We start from the raw sequence: 22,149 nt of genomic DNA, 5'->3' as shown, positions 1-22,149 counted from the left end.
TTGATAGGTTTCAAATACGGATAGAAGGAAATTATTTCATTATCCATCTTGCAGAACCACCCATTACTGATCTTTCATCCCATATACTACAAATAGGTTAATATACACTTGATGCTGAAAGATACAAAGATGGGTCACCACGAGCATAGCTCCCTTCCCGTATAATACAACTAGGTAAATACTTCCCTGTTGGTAATTAAAGCAACAACATGTGTATATGGATATTACTTCCCTATATCTCAAGTGTCCTCTGTAGAGACAGCATGGGAGTTGGGGTTGGCTGAATGTTACCTAGTTGTATTATACGGGAAGGGAGCTATGCTCATGGAGACCCGTCTTTATATCTTTCAGCATGAATTTTTTTTCTTAAAATCTTGAATAGTGTTTGCACACACTATTTCTTTAAGTTATTCCAGATACCCAGCACTCTGTGTGGGAAGCTATTTTTTCAGATCTCCTATATAATTATCCTTTTTGAGTTTCTTTTCATGACCTCTTGTTTTTCCATTGTCATTTTTTAGTAAATAATTCCTAACAAGGATTTTCATTCCTTTCGTGATTCTATATAGTCAGTAGATCACCTCTTCCTCTCTTCTGCTCCAGTGTTGGTAGTTCTAATTTGGATAATCTTTGTTTGTATGTTAATTTGGAAAGAGCTGGTGCCAACTTTGTTGTTGCTCTCTGTATTCTTTCTAATTTCCTTATATTCTTTTTAGTACTGGGTGTCCATAGTGTCACTGCGTATTCCAGTTTTGGTCTTATTAATGTAACTAATATTTTCTTAATAATTTCTTCATCCAAATAGTCAAATGCCACTTTCATTGACCTTAATAGGTTGAAGGTTTCTCTATTTTGTTGATATGTTTATCCGATGTCATGTCTTTGCTGATTATTACTCCAAGGTCTCTTTCCAAGTTCACTTTTTTTATTTTCTTCACCAATTTTATAATTTGATATTCTGTTTTTGCTTTTTCCAAACTCCATTATACATTTCTTGATATTGAAGTTCACTTCCCACTTTTGAATCCATTTCCAGATTTTGTCCAGGTCTGATTGTAATGATTCACAGTACTCCTCTATTCTTACTTTCTTTAGTATTTTTTGCGTCATCTGCAAAGAAATTCATATAACACTCAACTCCTTCATCCATGTTATTTATATATATGGCATACATGATTGGAGCCAGCACCAACCCCTGTGGGACACCACTTATCATTTCTTCCCACTTCGAGTATTTCTCTCTAATTACTACCCTCATTTTTCTCCCAGTCAGGAAGTCCTCCATCCATTCTAATAATTTATCTCCAATGCCACCTATTGATTCTGTTTGTCTTACTAATTTCTTGTGTGGTACCTTACCAAATGCTTTTTGTAGGTCTTATATTATTTCTATTAGTCTTGAATAGAAGCAGATCAGGTTTGTTGTACGTGATCTTCCTTGTCTAAATCCAAATTGATTTGGGTTTAGTATAGTTTTTTCTTCCAGGTGTTTAACCCATCAACTTTTGATCACTTTTTCACATATTTTTGCTACCGTACTAGTTAGGGAGACCGGTCTGTAGTTAGTTGGATTTTCCTTGTTTCCTCCTTTATATATTGGTACAATATTTGCATTTTTCCAGTCTTGTGGTACCTTTCCTTCAAGTGAGCATTTCATCATATTGTATATTTTATCTGTTAACTCCTCTACGCATTCTTTCAGTATCCAATTTGCAATTCCATCTGGACCATGCAATTTTCTAATATCATGGTTTTTTGTTTGGTTGCTGATTTCCTTCTTTGTTACAGTTATTTCCTTCATTGGGGGATTTCTGTCTCTCTATTCCCTCAATTGTGAATACTGATTTGAAATGATTGCTCATAATTTCTGCCACTTCTTGTTCTTCTGTATATTCATGACTTCCTTGGCACAGCTTTTCTATTTCTTCTTTGTTTTTTAGTTTACTGTTCACATATCTGTAAAATAGTTTAGGTTGTTCCTTCCATTTTTCTGTTATTTCTTTTTCAAAGTTTCTCTTTCTCTGTATTTTTACATAATCGTTTCTTAGTTTGATATATGTTTCCCATTTGCTCATTTTTTATCTTTTTCCATTTTTTCCAGGCTGTCTCTTTTATCCTTAGCTTCACTAAATTTTTTGTTGTACCAGTTCTTTATGTTTACTTTTTCTTGCTTTTGTTGTGATACATTGTTCACTCCCTCATTATAAATTTCTTTTAGTATATTCCATTTCTCTTCCATCCTTGTTTCTTCCTTTATGAATTTTTCCGTTTGCATTATGAAAGAATTTTCAAGTTTCTCAAAATTCGTTTTGTTGTACATTGAATTCTATTAGTACATGGTCACTCTTTCCTATTAGTGTTTTGTAATCTATTCTGTCTACAATTTCAAGTTTTGATGTATTAAATCCAGTCTCAATGGTTCCCGATTGTTTCTGTATCTGGTATTTTCCTTTATCCACTGAGTCATTGTGTATTCAATGGTCATATCGAGTAGCATGCTGCCCCATGTGTAGTATCAGTGTAGATGAGATCTCTTAGTTTATTGTTCCTTTTGTTGTAAAGTGGTCATCCAAATATTGATTCTGTGTAATGCAGTAGTCATGGGATAGTGACAACTCCCACATTCATGTTAAAAGTTGCATGTAGTTCATTTAGGGCAGGAACATCAAGAAGGGTTGAGAAAGACTAGACCTGTCATATTAGTTTCTGGATTCAATTTCTATTCTTAGGGATTCATTTAATTAGGTTCACATTCGGCAAGGTTTTCTGCATGGAGTTAGTGTATATATTTTGAAGGAAAGCAGCAGAAAAAGTTTACTAATGGTCATAAGGACCAAAAAGTCCAGGTTGGGGTCAAGTTCATCTCAGGGTCAAGATAAAGACTAGAGGTGTTGGGTAAGTAAAAGAATTCAGTCACTAGTACTGGAGCAGCTAAAGGTTGTGATTTTGTGGCTGTTCTGTTGCAGAGGTGATGGTTATTCCTTTCATTGAGATGAATGAGCAACTATCCTTGTGTCATTGGATTAAATTGGTTCGAGTATTGTATGTGTGTGTGTGTGGGGGGGGTCATTTCCCTGTTGATAATGGAGAATGCTAAAAGGCAGAGCAAGGGTGCACCAGAGGAGTTTGTTGGGTTTGAGAGGGTTACCTCTCCCTCCTTTCCTCTGTTGTTTGTTAGTTGTGGCCACAGATTGGGTGACCTTACAGGGGAGGGCAGCTCCTCAGCTAAGGGAATGAAAAACAACTTATGTTTGGGGCCATCTTTTCTGACCCCTTTCCAACAAGCAGGGTGAGCAGAATTGATCCTAAAAGGAAAGCTCAGATGTGCATCCAAGCTGTACTGCTGCCCCAGTCCCCATTCCAGGTGACCACTAGGCCTGCACTACTTTTATGTAGTTTGTGATTATAGATTTCAAGAGATCATCATCTGCCCCCATTGTCATGTGCCACTGATGATAGAAATCTTGTTAGTAAACAGAAGAACTAAGTTAATTTTAATTGGAGGAACTTACGAGAGGGACTCAATATAATGTCATATCAATTGCTACCTCCCACTTAACATCAACTTCACTGGTAGGGGTCACATCCTAGGGGGCATCATGTGGAGGTGGTGAGAATGCAGTTGGCTCACAGTAGAGCCTAGCACCACAAGGACTATGGTAAATAATCTCGTTCTCAATTTCTTGCTACTAATTAGTACTCTATTCTTCCCTGCAGTTGTTTCACAGGAAAGCCTAGCACCCCTAAGGATTAAGTTAAATAATCTTGGTTTTTTAACGCCTTGCTATCAATCGATATTCTGTCTGTTCTTCCCCATACACACACCCTTCTCTTTACTCAAAGTAATGTCAGTTTATAGTTATGCCTAACAACATGTACATTCATTCATCTAGGTTTGTATCTGTTTTTGTTTTCTGTTTCTTTTTTACCTCAACTGACATGAAGAACATGAGGAGCATATGCTACAAAGCACATAGTTACAGCCAAAGTAATAACCTTTGCCTTATATGCTTGGGCTGTTGGGAGAGATAACAGTCACTGCTCAGAACCGGAGAGAAATGCAGGACTCAAACCCACAACTAGGAAGGTACACCTACATTCCTCAAATGCACTACCAATCAATAATGGAGTACACCATATGAGGGGTTGCAATTCTTTCACATTCTTATTCCTATATTCTTTTTCAAAAGCAGACTTTGCAATATTAACTCTGTCACCTCCTAGAAAAAATTCTTTCTCACATTTATCATTCTGACACTTTTTCAGTAGTTCACAAGGCTGTGCCTTAAAAGTTTGACCTTTATTGCTATATTTGTAGAGGAACTCCCTTAGTGATTTCCTTAGAGACCAATGTCAATAGTCTTCTAGAAATTATGAGAGCATTGAGATAGACCCACTTTAATGCAGTACAATCATTCCAAAGTTTCTTCTTAAAGATATTTATAGGACCATTGCTAGTTACTGTGGGGCCACTGGTTGGCCAACAGTGAAACTTGAGGGCTTCCACCCTGTCCCCCCCCCCTTATCCAATCAGGCAACTTAACATAGGAGAGGAAAATCCACTGTTATTTCAGTCTCATTGCAAGCACTCCTTTTCCTCCTTTCCATTTACATCTACAAAAATTGCAACTCAATGAAAATTATCATTATCCATGAATCTATGCACCTTTGAACTTAGCACAGTAGTGGCACACTAGCCTTGTAATCATGGGGTCGGCAGATCGAGCCCCATCCGGGCCTGTGAGTTTAAGCTGTTTACTGGGAAGGTTACTGCCATGGCTGGGTACCACGGTGGAGAGTTGAGGCTTGCCTCAGCTGACGTTCTGAGGACAGTCTTTGAGACTGATATTGGAACTGAAACCCAGCAACTTTAACTTTAAATAATTTTTGTATACTTTTGTATACTTTTTCTTGGTACTACAAGGTAATCTTAAAGGACTGAAGGAAATCCCCTCCAGTTAAGGGTTACAGCCCACCTCAATCTGTAGATGGCAGCTATCATTCTATATACATTTTTCTGTCTACCATAAGACAATTTAATTTCACAGAAGAGCCCTCCCCCTACACCATTTATAGGTTAAAGCAGTTTTCATAATCAGTTTGGTCAATGATTACATCCTAACACTTTCTCTCTCACCTACCTACCTATCTTCCTTTCCTCCCCACCCACCCTCTCTCTCTCAGTACACATACAAGGGAGCTAAAATTACCCAAATTGAATCTATAAGTGATGTCTAAAGTATGATAGTTGGAGAGAGTGATGGAATCTTCAAAATATAACTCCTTTCCTGTATACAGTCAAACCTTGCTTAATGAGCACCTCACATAATGAGCGATTTGCATACTGAGCAAAAAATATATACATAAATAAACAAACAAAACAGAAATTACTTGCATAAAGAACAAAGTTTTGTGATTCGCATGCCCAAAGCAAAGGCTCCTTTCTACTTAGGTAGCCACAAGTCATGAGATGTGTCTCCTTGTGACTTGTTGCTAGCTCATCCCCGTCTGCTTCTCAGCCAGTTGTGCCAATGTTTCTAATAGATTTAAAGCTAGTGAGTCAGTCAAGTGAGTGAAGAGGAATCTCCCTTAGTGGAAGATTCTCCTCTTCACTTCAATAATCCTCCCCCTGTCCGTCTCCCTTGCGTCAGCAGCTATCTTTTTTTTTTCATAAATTACAACACTATTCATATTTATTTCTATTTCATTTAACTAATTATTTATTCTTTCCCAGGTTCATTTACTGTAGATTAAAATATTTTTATTTTATACATTAAGATTTAAAAAACTATTCTAGATATTATTACAAATTTTTGGGGGGTATCTTTTCTTAAGCACGGGATGCATTATCGTATCTTACATTGATTCCTATGGAAAAAGGTGTTTCCCTTAACACATGCTTCGCATTACGAGTAAGATTCGGGAACAAATTATGCTAGTTAAACAAGGTTCCACTGTATTACAATTAAGCAAAAATAAATAAATAAATACAAATAGAATAAATAAATAAAAATAATAAATTCAAACTGTTATGATAACTGGGAAATAAATAGGTCACCATGAGCACAGCTTCCTTCCTGTATTAAGTAAACACATACACAGTGTTGTCTTACAGGAAGCAAACACGAAATCTCTCTTGGATGGAAACAACCAAATTGTAGGCTACACATACATACAGCAAAAAAAGCCCATTCCTCATTGAATGGGATGTGACTTGGTCAAAGCATATACCCTCCACCCATTCAAGACCCCTACATCTGTTGTCCTTTTTATCTTAGCTCCTTGTGGATAAAGGGTCATCCCACTGCCTAGGTCAAAGGCAATGCAACATGACACAGCACCTCCACAACAGGACCTGACAGCTAAAGCTGTTTAACCCCAACTGCTTCATTACACAAAAAAAATTACGATATTGATATGGTTTAACGTCACAAACTCCTCCCATCAGAAGGCTAAGACGGTGCCCCTTACTAAGGACTTTGTAGCATGGAATTTAAAGAACCATGTCCTTGTTATGCAAGAGAAAAATACCTAGCATAATAACTGGATTAGGATAATAAAGGGATCCCAGGCATGCATTTACCTAATTGTAATATGCATGAAAGGAGACACACTCATAAGGTCCTGTCTTTTGTTATCCATCTATCATACCTTGCTTTGAATTTGCTTACATTTCCCGCTTAGGCTGTGTTATCTTTAAGGTTATTGCAAGGGTTGCCATGCATGGACTCTAAACGGTTTCTTGATATCCTTCAGGAGTGTGAAATGAAGAGAGAAAGAGAAGACTCAGGATGTAGGTGATGTGGAGAAAGAAAGAAAGAAAGAAAGAGAGAGAAAAAAAAAAAAAAAAAGACAAGAATGGCAAAGATGAATCATTTACTTACATTGAGAATACTCGTGGATGACATGAAAAACTTAAGGAAAATCAAGCTTATCCTAAATAATAAAATTTCAGCTCAAGAAATAATAATGGACTTCATAAATGAAGTAAACTAAAGGTAAAACAAAAAAGTGAATTAGAACATTTAACAAGTACACACAACTAAAGATGAGAGAAAGATAAGACAAAACAAATTGGGAAAAATTGAAAGAGTAGAAAAAACATATGTGGAAGATTAGGTAATTAGGATCAAGGAACAACAAAAAGAAGAACAAGAAAATGGAGGAGTGATAATAAAGGTACACATAAAGGTACACACACATACTTGGCCACCCTCTTATATGTTGCAAAAGCCCTTTAGTATGTATACAAGTTGTGACATTGCATGTACATATATATATATATATATATATACATATATATATATATATATATATATATATATATGCACATATATGTATATATATATATATATATATACATATATATATATATATACATATATAACACACAGGAACCCACAGTCGGAGAAAGAATAAACTTCGAATAAAGAATAATCCTATATTTCGGCTATCAACTGTAGCCCTCTTCAGGAAAGTACCTACTTTCCTGAAGAGGGCTACAGTTGATAGCCGAAATATAGGATTATTCTTTATTCGAAGTTTATTCTTTCTCCGACTGTGGGTTCCTGTGTGTTATTTACAAATGTGCTACTACATTTCTATTTAGAAATATATACATGTATACATATATACATATATATATACATATACGAATATATATATGTGCATATATATACAGTATATATATATATATATATATATATATTATATGCACACATATATTATATATATATATATATATATATATATTATATATATATATATATTATATATATATATATATATATATATATATATACAGAATAGGAAACACAGGAGTCTTAGTCTTGAGTTTATTCCTGACTAGTTTCGCAGGTATGCTTTGAAAAAGCATACCTGCGAAACTAGTCAGGAATAAACTCAAGACTAAGACTCCTGTGTTTCCTATTCCGCTTACATAACCTGTCAGAATGTCTCAACATATATATATACATTATATTTTATATATATATATAATATTTTATATATATATATATACACACGCACACACATATACACGAGGAAGGTGGAAAAAGAAGTCATGGATCTAGTTCAGAGCTGCAAATTTAAGAGTGAAACCAGTCAGGAATAAATTCGCAACTCAGAACTAGATCCATGACTTTTTTGCACCTTCCTCAACTTGTCACAATGTCTCAGCATATACATATATATATATATATATATATACATACATCCACACTCCAATGGTCCTTTCTCCCTTATAAAGGGTTTGGCTGACTCAAAGCACACACCCATTTCATACACGTTAAAAGTCCACATAATGCCCCTCTCATCTCAGCACCTCTTGGATGAAGGGTTGAGGGCAATGCAGTAAGAAAAACTTCCACAACAGGAGCTGACTAACCCTTGACTACTTCATGTGGCAATCCTCCTCATCCATTCAAAATAACTCTTGAACCAGACAAGATGAACAGCCCTTTGGGCTATTTCATCCTTCCATGATTTCCATTCATTCTTATTTATTGCTATCTTATCCAAGACCCCCATTACCCCATTAAACTTGAAGAAACAGACCAGGTAGATCACATCTATGAATTTAAAGAAATGCCCAGTAACTGGAGACACCATGATGAGACCCCCTATAAACATAGTGCCTATCATGTATACTGCAATTAGGTAAATACATAAAATGCATACAATTGTACTGATATAAACTGCTGGTTTCATGACAGCAACTGTCATAATTCCAGTAAGCCTCTTGTACTCACTGCTGTAGAAAATATTCTCGTCTATTTTTTTTTTTTTTCAAAATCATTACGTCATCAAACTTCGTCAGATTCTTCACGCCTTGACTAACAACCTTAGTTTCTATTTTCTAAATGATGTCAGAATCACAAGTAAACACCCATAAAGACATCATTTTAGCAAATGTACTGCACACCCAAAAAAACAGTTGTCTTTTTCTTTTTCTTTTTTTCAACCCTATGACTTAAACCTAAGTAATGGAGTCTTTTCCTATTCATAAGTATCACTTCCACATATTTTTTTCATTTTGTCAAAATCCTTGGTTGGGAAGACTTTCATTTCTTACCAGTAAGCAAATCTGAATCATAAGAATCACTGGTCTCATATAAATGGCAGTATTAAATTAAGCTCTGTTGTAACACTAGTGAGAAAAGTAAGCATGTTACAGCAATTTTGTGGACTGCAGTATTATCATGATATAAACTCCTTCAACACATCTAATGTTACACAATTTTACTCAGCCAGGTGGCTTTCTTCCCTAGCCCAAGTGAAAATTCAACTTTATTGAATAACCCTTTTAAGCCTAAAGGGCACACATTACAAATTTTATTCTGTAATATCAGAGACTGTCATGCAGCTGAGGACCAACATGGGCTATTGGGGTTAACAGCATTCCAATGACCAGATATTACCTTACAAACCCAAAGCTGCCTCTGGTGACATGGGTGTGTCGACCATGTCTTCTACCACCAACTTCCTCCAGGACCTCAAATCATAAATATAAAAAAAAATATTTATATATATATATATATATATATATATATCTTGGAATGTAAAATCTGAATTTGAAATAGACAAAGCAGACTATTGTATAAAGAATAGTTTAATCTTTAGGACACAAATCTTATCATTCAATGAGCAATCACACAATTTTTATAAAATCTGCTAATGTGGAGAATGGTTTTGCTTTTGACTAACAAATAGCTAACCTCAGAGAGATGCTTAAGTAGTAATGTTTACAGAAAGAAGCAGAATTACTGAAGGACTTGAAATTACACATGACCTAGAAGCATGTAACATCAACACAGTGTAAAGTTTTCATGGATAGCATTGTCATCTCAGAGCTAAAAGTCTACCTGTTTTCACCTTCAATCAAGAAATGCTTTAAGGAAAGGATCAATCAAGGAAAACTAATTGACAAACATAAATGACTGAATAAAAAAGAAAGAAAAAAAAATCTTTTGTTGGTATCAATTTTGTAATGGTTAACACAAATGACCTATTTCTACAACTTTCAAAATTATTTGGGCATATGCACCACACAATTCTTGAGGCTTTTGGCTCTGAGGTTATTTGGTTTTGCACACACGTGGCTGAGTTGTGTACACTATTAGGCAGTAAAGTGCAAATAACTGGACCAATGAATGTAAAGAATTTGACCAAGAACCACACCTAATTTAGAGTAGGATGCAGTTGGCTTAAAGTTATGATAATTTGGTCAAACAACATACATTGGCTCCATCAATACAATTTAGTCTACTAGTGCAATGAATTCAGTCTACTGATAAAACAGAATTTGAACATGGAGTGTACACAATTTGGCATTGTAGTGAACACAATTTGGCTGAATGATGTGAGAAATGGCTTAATAATGAACAAAACTTGGTCAAGCATGGCACATATGCAGAATGGAGCTCATAACTGGCCATAAATTTGGTCTTTTAATCTCATTCAGATGATAACATACTTAACAGATTTTCATACTAGACAATTATCATCAAGTGAGGGGGCAGAAATACCCTTCAATACAGGTAAATAAATGGTGCATAAAGAGGTATATACACCTAAGTAAAAGATCTTTTTGAATGAATGAATTATACATATGAAGTTCATATTTCTGATAATATATAACAATGGTATAAAATGATCAAATATCCTCTTTTATGCCAAAAAATTTAATTTCTTTGTCAACTTGTGCGCTTGAATGAAAGCCTAATGCAATAGTATTTCAAAAATGTGGGTGAACTATCACAAAGTATACTTAACCTGATAATAAATATAATGTTCTCACTTTAAGCTAATAAGCAGTAAGATTTCAATGTTCTACATTATATACATCAATTATTACAATACACACTTGTGTACTAAAAAATTCACATCTCAATACCTGGTCATGAAAATGGATATTTTTGAGATAAGAAACTTATATTTTCATGATACTGAGCATGAAAATGTTAATGATCTTTTAACATACTACAGTAAGTATAACTATTCAAATGTGGGATAACAATGCACACAATATTACAATGGTTTCCAAGTTTCTGGGCTAGTTCTGGAATATAGCAAATCCTCACTGATGGATCAGCACGGGATGGATGCATGCCCTGACTGGCTACCTCCCTTATAAGGGAGATGAAACATTTTGGTATATGTCTCCCCTCTGCATTTGCCTATTGACAAAAGTATATCTAGATGGCTATTCTTGGGTAATTCAAGTAAAAAGGGGCACCCTTCCACCCCATCCATCCATTTCATCCTCGGTTCTCACCTCAAATTCACTCCATCCACCTCTTGTTTTCCACACTACTAATCTTTCCCCATTCATTCTTTCCATGTGCCCAAACCATCCCAATAATCTTTCATCAGCCCTATCTGCAAGCTCAATTTCTATCCCCACTCTTCCCCTCACCTCCCCATTTCTCACCCTATCCATCCTTGTAACCCCCTCCATACTTCTTCCCAAACACATTTAAATTTCTTCTTTCTGCCCCTCTTGATTGTCTCAACCCCATACAGTGTTGTTGGGCACAATCACCCCTTCATACAATCTTCTCTTTGCATTTATTCCCATACAACTATTTCTCATACTTTTCACACACACCCAAAACATTTACTTGCTTCCCTCATTCTAGTTTACCTCCACCTCCACTCCTCCATTTCCTGCTACATGTGAACCTAAATATTTAAAATTATCCATTTCCTCTAGCATCTCTCCTCCAATTTACTGCCACCCTTTCCCCTTGTACATCTCATCACTTTGCTTTTGCCCACATTAACCTCTTCAATATGAGTCAGATTATCACATGCAGCATTGGACTGCTGATGTACAATAATTCAATTATGCATCATAAAACTCACATTATAAAATATAAAGTCAGTGCAGATTTACTTGTTCTTTTTCACTCTGAGTAATAATAAACACAGAAAACCTGATCATGCCAATTCACAGAATTCAAGGGTCACTCAGCTACAGCTACAAAATTAATATAACAAGGATGCCAACACAGCATCTTTATATATCCACTCACACCTCATGATGCCTACATGGGCATCATCATATACAAAAGATTAATTTTCAACTTCCTCCTATCACATATCTTCCCAAACTCAATCATTATTGGCTTCTGAACTCTCCTGCACCCCTGCCACAAGTGCAGTGTCATCAGGAAACAACTGGTTCACCTCCATTCTTTTTCTATCTACATACCAAAGTCTTTGTCCCCCTTACAAGGGAGGTGGCCAACTCAAAAGGCAAATACCCACTCCCACCCATTCCTCCCTCTCGTCTTAGCTCCTCACGCATGATGGGTCACCCCTGTACCTAGCCCTGGGTCAGAAGTAATGCAGCAAGACTCAGTGCATCCACAGAAAGGCCACTTCACTTAATTGGCAGCCCCCAGTCTCCATTTCCTCGTGCAGAAAAAGAGAAGACAGGGAGAAATCTCTTAAGGCTGCATCAAAATATTCATAGATTACCACCCCCTACCTACCTCATCCCCTTCCTTGCATCACAGTATCATCTATACATGGCTATTCTCCACTCATTCCTATCTCCTGCCTGCTCCCTTCTTTGCTCCACAGACATTCCCCCATCCATCCATTTCATCCTAAGTCGTCCTCTCAAGTTCATTCCCTCCACCTCTGCCTTCCACACTTCTTTCAATCTTTCATCACTTATTCTTTCCATGTGTCCAAACCATCCCAATACTATTTCATCTGTCCTATCTGCCACCCCCCTTTTTACCCAAGCTCTCCTCACCTCATTTCTCACTCTATCCAACTTCATAGCTCCTACCATACTTCTCAGAAGTTTCATCTTGCATTTAAATTTTCCTCTCTGCTTCTTGTAAATTCCATGTTTCTGACTCATACAGTGCCATTGGCACAATCACACTTCATATAGTCTCCTTTTTCCATCCATTCCCAAATGCCAATTTCTCATGACACTTTTTAATCCCCAAAGGCATTTACATGTTTTTCTGTCTATAATTTATTTCCACCTCCACTCTTGACTCCCCTTAACAACTTCCCCCACAATGCCTTTCTGTCTACCATGTCATAAGCTTTATCTAAATCCATAAAGGCCCCATAAACATCCTTATCTTTTGCTAAAGCTTCCTCACATATCTGCCTTATCACAAAAATCTGATCCACACCTTTCCTCACCAATTACTCCCTGTTACTCTCCTAATCGCCCTCAATTAACCCTTTCCATACAATGACACCTATGTAGCCATCATGAAGCATGAGTGGGTACACGAGGGTGCCAATGTTGGTGTCTTGATTATATCCATTTTGTAGTTGTAGCTGAGTGACCCCCATATTCATTAAACTGGCTTGATCGTATTTTCTATAGTTATTATTATTCAGAGTGAAAGAGAACAAGTAATACAGCTGTAACTTTATATTTCATAGCATGAGTATTGTGGTGCATAACTGAATCATCATAATTCAGGCAGCTGATGCTGCCCATGAAAATTTGACGTGTACTGAAGAGGTTAATACCCTCCCATATGCCTTCCCAACTACACTCAACTGACTGATCTCTCTGAATCTACTACACTCACATTTGTCCCCTTTTTCTTTGTAAAACAGTATTATACAGACACTCCTACAGCACTATACCTTCCCTTAGACACATATTGTACTGTGTAATACAACTAGGTAAATACTAGCCAGTCCACTATTACTGTACCTCCCTTCTTCAGACACTCCACATGACATCTATTTGACCCAGGTGCCTTACCTGCTCTCATCATTTTCAAAACTACCTGAACCTCATCTTTTCTTATTTTTCCTCCATATTCTTTTCCCATCATCATTTTCTTAGTGCCTCTCACTACTACCACCAATTCTTCCCTATCCTCCTCCACATTCAAGAGCTCTCTGAAATACTCTACCCACCTTCCCCCTTACTGCCTCCTGTTAACATCTATCCATCTGCATCTTTTACCTTTTCTTCTCTACTTGACTCACCTCCCCTTCCTCTCTTAACTTCTTTTCAAAATATCTTTTTATTACTTTGAAAAAATTCTGTCATACCCCTCTCCCATTTTACATGTGCTTTCTTTTTTGCCTCCTTTTCTTTTGGTTTGCTTCTCTTCTTTTTTCTTTACACACCTTATACGTTTCTTTCATCCTACTTTACAACCAGTCCCTGAATGCTCACATCTTCTCTTCTACTACTTACTTCATTCCATCATCCTACCACTCACTACCCTTCCTTCTATTGCTTCCCATCCTCCTTGTTCCACATACCATCTTTGCACACCTTGTCACTCCCTCCTTGAAACACTCCCATTCTTCCTCCACTCCTCCCTTTACTCTATCCTTCTCCAACTCCCACACTTCTCTCAGCTTCTGGTGCTCCTGCCCCTTTTCTTTCTCATTTAAACAGTTTACTCAAAGCACCTCTATACCTTCTGCCCTTTTCCTCTTTCTCCACCTATCCTCCACTCTCACCTTACACCAAAAAAATTATCTGATATCCCCCCACTCTCTCCCCTAAGAATACAGACATCTAAAACTCTTTTCCTGGATACCACTACATAGTCCTTTAATGCCTAATCAACAACCCTTCCATCCACCACCCTCTCCTGACCTTTTTTCCTAAACACTATGCAAGACATTATCAACTCTCTAAACACATCTCCACTACTGACTCTCCACTACAATTTTTACCTGACACTCCACACTTTCCAACCACTCCATCTATTGGTTCATCCTTTACCCCAGCACTGAGATCTCCCAATACCATTACAATGACATTCCTCCCAAAACTCTCTATGCACTCATTTAAATATATCCAAAAAGCCTCCCTTTCCTCTATACTCTTCTCACCTTCATCCACATTAACCTTGAAGAAACCTCCTTCCACTCCACTACATGCTTACCTATCTCCTTATTTATTAGCAGAGCCCTCCCTCGTCCTTGCCTCACTCCCAACATCCTCCCCACTACACTCTACTCTTTTTAATCATCTCAAATCCCTTGCTCAACACTCTTATATTCACCTCTCACACCACCCCATCCATGTACACATTGAACAGCCCTGATGCAGCCCTACCTTCACCTCAAACAACTCTCACCATTCCCAACCCTAATGCAAGCTCCACCACTCATGCAAAAACCCGACAGCTTTTCCCAAATCCCAAAATGTACTCATAAGATTAATAACTAGCTGCTCTAAAACAACAGCAAGAGAACATCTATACTCAGACACTAAAAGTATCCCAATGAAGCAGCACATGAGGATGATGAGCATACAATTCTACAGAAGAGCCCTCAAATCTAACCACTCTTCATATCATATAAATCCAGCCCACCATACCAACTTATTAACTCCAGCAACATCCTACTCAGGCATCTACAAAAGCCTACTCCGTGCATCCCACACATTCATACAAGAAAACACACATACATATACACACACACACACAAGAGGACACGAAAAGAAACTCAAAAAAGATAATTACAGAAGAGATCTGAAGAAAAGAAAAAAAAAAAAAAAAAAAAAAGCTTCCTACACAGAGTGATAGATGCTTGGAACAAATTAAACAAAGAAACGGTGTGTGCAAACGCTATTCAAGATACCGAGATACCGAGATACAAAGACGGGTCACCACGAGCATAGCTCCCTTCCCATATAATACAACTAGGTAAATACACAGCCAGCAGAGAAACCACTCCCAAAACAAGCAAGAATTGCAATACCATGCCTGTGTTCAGGTCATCACCCTACACTGAAGCAGTACTAACAGAGAACTGGCTTAATAAGAAACACCAAATGACCTACATGCAACCGCTACACAAAAGGCAGTGGATATTACACTGCCCTGCACTCCAGAAAACTTGAAAAACCTCTTGATTTAGTGACTTTCGGGTTGAACTGGTGGTTGTGCTCAGTTTCCCAAGAGCCAAAAATATAAATCTTAATTTCTCATTCCTTGCAAAACAAGTCCAGAAACTTCTGTATTATTCACTGAATGATCAAATGTGTAATGATCTCAAAACGAGAAATGATCTTCAATGGATGAGCAACCTAAAATAGCCTTTGATGAAACTAAAAATTGCTTTTAACACAAAGGCCAATACTGAATTTAAAACAGGCTCTTACCAAGAATAAACTAAACTAATACGACAGACCAGTAATATGAAGCAGTACTGAATCAAATAAACAATGAATTTACACAATTCTGTTTTCCTCTCCTTTCCTATCATCCTGGCCATGATCTGTGCAGATCACTTCTGCCAAACAAGCACTGCCAGGTTTCTTGTACTTCATCCGAATACTGAGCTTATTTTGACCAAATAATGAACATGTTACTCCATTCATTAGTTTCCAATATGGCCATGTAACCAAAGTATGGTGATGTACCAACAAAATGGCATAGTAGAAAATTATCTCAAGTTGTTCTGTTGAACAACGTGATTAGATAAAGACTGCACACTGATATTTAGAGCAGTTAAACTTTTCTAACATGTCTCTTCATCCCTTCACATACAACTACCCAAGCTTTGATTCACTAACTGTAGATCAGTAATAAATAATTGGGTTTGCATAATACATAATTCATTTTGATATGACAAAAGGATGGATACTTCCTATGTTGTGCACACATAAATTATTGCAATCTGCTACACCTCTACCCAGGAATAGCTTGGTCCAAACATGTACGAGACTTTGGGTTTAGACAGAAAAGGTTTGTTGGATTAGGAAGCTGTGGACAACTAGATATAGCAGCCTGACACAAAGATTTCAATGTACAAAGGTTGGGATGTGAAAACTGATGGTGAAACAATTTTGTAGCACCTGAAGGAAGTGTGCTACGATCTAATTCCTATGTATCTGGAAGATTGGGGGAGCTGGATAAGGGAGGGGATAAAAAGTATATTATATAAAAGAAATTAAGACTTCCTTGAATAAAATTTGGCTTTATTTAAAATAATTTAAAATATAGATTCTATACATTAGAATCTAAAATGAAATAGCATGTCAAATTGACAGCTGAACTTGGTACTGCAAAAGTAGGTAATGATACTTTAACACAAGTCATCTGAGCTGCACAAGTTCAATTAAAGCTATCCATGTTAAACTAATTAACTTTTTTATGTGGCAAAGTTGAAACCCAAATTGGCCTGGTATTTAGTTTTATTAACTAGTCACTTTGCACTTGGAAACAGTCTTTACTTTCTTCAAAGTATCAGCTGAAAATGAAAAACAACCATAAAGACTTTTGTCACTCAACAATGTTTCCCTTGGGATGATGCTCTTGAAGAGAAAATGAAAACATGCTGATAGTTAGATGGACAGGTTCAATAGGTACTGGAATGAAAGATATGTGGAAGGTGCAAGGTTCAGGTCTGATGGTTATTGGAATGAAAGATACACAAGAAGTACAAGAAAAAGAGGTTCTAGAGGTACTGGAATGATCAGACTGTCATTTAAAGGGAATGAAATCACTTGAGCAAACTGTAGGTTATTGGGAATGGTTGCTGATTTCATCATCCTGTGTGTCGATATCTGGATCTTTGTTAGCTGCTGCTGCTGCTATTTCCGATTCTGTGCCAAGTTCACCACGCATCTTCTTCTCCAACACTATGCGGGATGCCTTCTCAGACACGTCCAAGGTCTTCAAGAAGAACTGACGGCAAACCTTTGGAGAGATGCAAAATTCATATATTTCACATAACTGTCAGGTTTCATATGAAAAACAATCACATTTTAATCTAGAGTCCATGTGTTCTTATTATGATATTGAATAACTTTCTATTTCATAACATGTAATGCAAAATTATAAATTCAGAAATGTTTATCTATCTATATACCAAGGGTTTCTTTCCTCTTCCAAGAAAGGTAGCCAGACAAGTCACACACACAATCCTACCCATTCCACTCCCATCCCCCACCACAATTATATTAAATTCCAGCAACCATCCCACCAAGCAATCTTCTCAATAAAACCAACAAGCAACTTCTACCAGTCAATCAATCAATCTGTCACTCCAGATATCATGCAGGACACTCAATTATTTCCTCACATACATACATATACCAAAGGCTTTTCCCCCTTACAGGGGAGGTAGCCAAAAAACAAAGGCAGAAAAACCACTCCCACCCATTCCATCCCCTACATAATCCTCTACCCTCTTCATCTCCCTCTTACCTTGGCACCTCCTGGATGACGGGTCATCCCTGCACTTTTCCACTGCCTTGGGTCAGAAGCAGTGTTGCAAGACACAGCACATCCACAGCAAGGCTTCCCATATACCTATCCAAATATACTCAACGACCTATCCATGTACCAACTGATCCCTCTAAAACTACTACATTCACTTATATCCCCTTTTCTTTTGGAAAGTGTAACTATACAAGTATTCCTCCAGTCCTTCAGCCCATTCTCCTCCTTTATCCACACATTCAACTACCTCAACAGCCAATCTACTATAACCATTCCTCCTTTGGTCAGACACTCCACAACACCCATCCAGCCCAGGTGCCTTATTAGCCCTCATCATTTTCAATGTTCTTTGTACCTCACCTTTTCCTATAATCCTGTCACTTTCCTCTTCCATCACACTCATCCTCCTAGCTCATCCCACTTCCCCACTCCATTCTATCACCAAATTCTTTACCACTTCAAATAGGAAGCCATCCATAACATCAAGAAATGGATCAGGTATTAGCAAAGCTGTAAAACAGACCTGGCTGAAAGAGGAAAACCCTTATCCTCCTGAATACAAGCAACTCGAGCTAAAACTTATGAAATGTTTACAAATAACTTACCTGTTTTCTTTTGTTACGGAGAGATAGGAAATACAGAACAACGGTCCTGCGCTGTCCACTAGGCCCTAATCGTTCCTCTCTTTGCATGTGTGAAGCTAGGTAGTTCCTCTGCTTCAAGTAATCAGCAAGGCCCCAATATTCAGCAAATATCTCTAATCTTTCTTCCTCATTTATGTGAGCATTGCACTTCCATGGACATCTGCAGAAAAAAATAAAATAAATACATGGAGCAAGGACTTTTTCCCCTTTGCAAGGGAGACAGCAAAAGTCATACATATACCAAAGGCTTTTTGCCCCTTATACAGGGGGGGGGGGGGGAAAGGCATAGAAACCACTCCCACATCCCTTACATATTCCACTCCCCTCCACCCTCCTCCCTCCCTCTCATCTTGGCACCTCCTGCATGACAGGACATCCTTGCATCCTGTCCACTGCCCAGGGCCAGAAGCATTGTCAGAAGAAACATCACATCCATAGCAAGGCCACTTCATTAATTCAGCGATCCCCCCCCCCCTCCATCCCCTCATACAGAAAAGGGGAAGACAGGGAGAAATCCCTTTGGGCTGTGTCAATTTATTTCTCATACATACTTCCTCAACCCCCATCCCCCACCCACTCCCTCTCTTGCATCACAGCATCATCTATACACAACCCTTCTCCATTCACCCCTATCTCCTAGCCTCTATCATCATTCCTCAACAGACATTCCTCGCTTTTGTAATGCCCCTTTTACCCCATCCATCCATCTCATCCGAGGATGTCCCCTCATATTCACTCTTTCCACCTCTGCCTTCCACACCTCTTTTACTAATCTTTCTTCACTCATTCTTTCCATGTGTCCAAACCATCCTAATACTCTTTCATCAACCTTATCTCCCAACTCCCTTTCCACCCCTGTTCTCCTCCTCACCTCCTCATTTTTCACTCTATCCAGCCTAGTAACCCCTATCATACTTCTCAGACATTTCATCTCAAACACATTCAAACTCCTTCTTTCTTCCTCTCTTATGTTCCATGTTTCTGCCCCATACAGTCCTGTTGGCACAATCACTCCTTCATATAACCTCCTCTTAGCATCCATTCCCAGATGTCTATTTCTCATTACACTTTTTAATCCACCAAGGCATTTACTCGCTTCTCTCAATCTACATTCTACCTCCACCCCCACTCCTCCCTTTCCTGCCACATACGCACCCAAGTATCTAAAACTATCCACTTCCTCCAGTCTCCCTCGCTTAATGCTCACTTCCAGCCTGCTGTCACTCTCTCCCCTTGTACATCTCATCACCTTACTTTTGCCCACATTTATCTTCAGCTTCCTTCTTTCACATACCTTCTTAAACATAGTCACTAACTTCCTCAATCCCTCCTCTGATCCTGCTACAAGTGCAGTGTCATCAGAAAACAACAACTGGCTCATCTCCCACTTTTCTCCATTTTCTTTAACCATCTCCAACCCCTGACCCATCACCCTTGCATTCACCTCTCACACAACCACATCCATGTATAGATTGAACAGCCAGGGCGACATAACACATCCCTGACAAAGTCCCACTTTTACCTTAAACCATTCACTCTCTCCATTTCTAATCATAACACAAGCTCTACTACTCTCGTAAAAACTCTTGACTGCTCTTAACAGCTTTCCTCCTATCCCATATATCTCCAGTACCTCCCACAGTGCCTCCGTGTCTACCCTGTTGTAAGCCTTTTCCAAATCCATAAAAGCCCAAAAAACATCCTTACCTTTTCCTATAGCTTTCTCACATATCTGTCTTACCACAAAAATCTAATCTACACAACCCCTACCTGTCCTAAAACCACACTGTTCCTCACCAATTACTCCCTCTGTTCCTCTCCTAATCCACTCAATCAAGACCCTCCCCCAAGCCTTCCCAACTACACTCAACAAGCTGATCCCTCTGAAACTACTACACTCACACTTGTCCCCCTTTCCCTTGTAAAGCAGAACGATACAGGCACTCCTCCAGTACTCTACCCTCTCTTAAACAAACATTAAATAACCTCACCAGCCAGTCCACCATAACTATACCTCCTTTCCTCAGACATTCTGCATGGCATCCATCCAACCCAGGTGCCTTATCTGCTCTCATCATATTAACAGCTGCTTTCACTTCATCTTTCCCTATTTCTCCTCCATTTTCCTCACTCATCACTCTCATTTTTTTAGTGCTTCCCACTGCAACTATCTTTCCCTCCCTATTCTCCTTCACATTTAGCAACTCCCTAAAATACTCTGCCCACCTTCCTATCACTGCCTTCTCTTTCATTATCATCTTTCCATCTGCACCTTTTACCTTTTCTTCTCTACTTGATTCGCCTCCTCTTGCTCTTTTAATTTCTTTCCAAAACATCTTTTTATCAATTTCAAAATTTTCTGTCATACTCTTACCCCACTTCACATCTGCTCTCCTCTTTGCCTCCTTTATCTTATGCTTAGCTTCCCTTCTCTTTACTTTGTACCTCTCATACGATTCCCTCGTCCTAATTTGTAGCCAATCTATGAAAGCCTGCTTCTTTTCTTCTACACCCTTCTTTGCTTCCTCATCCCACCACTCACTACCCTTCCTTCTATTTCCTCCTGCCCTCCTTGTTCCACACACCATCTTTGCACACCTTACAACTTCCTCCTTGAACCATCCCCATTCCTCCTCCACTCCTAGTTCTACTCTATTCTTCACTCCCTCCCACTCCTCTCTCAGCTTCTTCTTATACTCCTCCTTTTCTTTCTCATTTAAGCAGTTCAGTTAAGTACCTCCCTACCTTCTGCCCTTCTCCTCTTTCTCCACATATTCTCCACTCTCAATTTACCTTCCACTAGAAAATGATCTGATATTCCCCCACCCTCTCCCCTTAGAACATGTACATCCTTAACTCTACCTACCATACTCCTGGTCACCACTATAGTCCATTAACACTATCTGCCACCCTTCCATCCACCACCCTCTCCCATGTGTACTTATGCTTGACTTTCTTCCTAAACACTGTATTTGCTATCACTCTCAGTTGGTTCATTTCCTACCCTAGCATTAAGGTCTCCCAATACTACTACATTGACATTCCTCCCTAATCCCTCTATGCACTCATTTAAATCTACCCAAAAAGCCTTCTTTTCCTCTACACTCTTCTCACTACCAGGCCCATATGCACTTACAAAAAACCACATCCCTTTTCCCAGTTTCACCTTCATCCACATCAACCTTGAAGAAACCTCCTTCCACTCCACTACACACTTACCTATCTCTTCACTTACTAGTATAACCACCCCTTCTCTCCCTCGTCCCCTCTTCACTCCTGAGAACCTCCCAACTACACTCCCAAACTCACACTCACCC

General features: G+C 38.3%; 1 protein-coding gene across 4 annotated transcripts in view; it reads right to left on the bottom strand.

Annotated features, from left to right (window-relative positions):
* Positions 1-9,591: 9,591 nt before the first annotated feature.
* Positions 9,592-22,149, bottom strand: part of LOC143038671 (uncharacterized) — a 37,546-nt gene continuing 24,988 nt past the window's right edge. For all 4 annotated transcript variants that reach the window (XM_076208200.1, XM_076208199.1, XM_076208202.1 and 1 more), the window contains 2 exons: positions 18,794-18,992; positions 9,592-17,663 (listed from right to left, as the gene is read on the bottom strand). In XM_076208200.1, coding sequence (XP_076064315.1) covers positions 17,487-17,663; positions 18,794-18,992 — 376 coding nt within the window. In that variant the 3' untranslated portion in view covers positions 9,592-17,486. The remainder of the gene's footprint in view (positions 17,664-18,793; positions 18,993-22,149) is intronic.

Source organism: Oratosquilla oratoria, chromosome 24, assembly GCF_046742065.1.
Source record: "Oratosquilla oratoria isolate Oo_2021 chromosome 24, ASM4674206v1, whole genome shotgun sequence".
NCBI classification, from domain to species: Eukaryota; Metazoa; Arthropoda; class Malacostraca; order Stomatopoda; family Squillidae; genus Oratosquilla; species Oratosquilla oratoria.
This window is presented reverse-complemented; position numbering and strand designations above follow the sequence as displayed.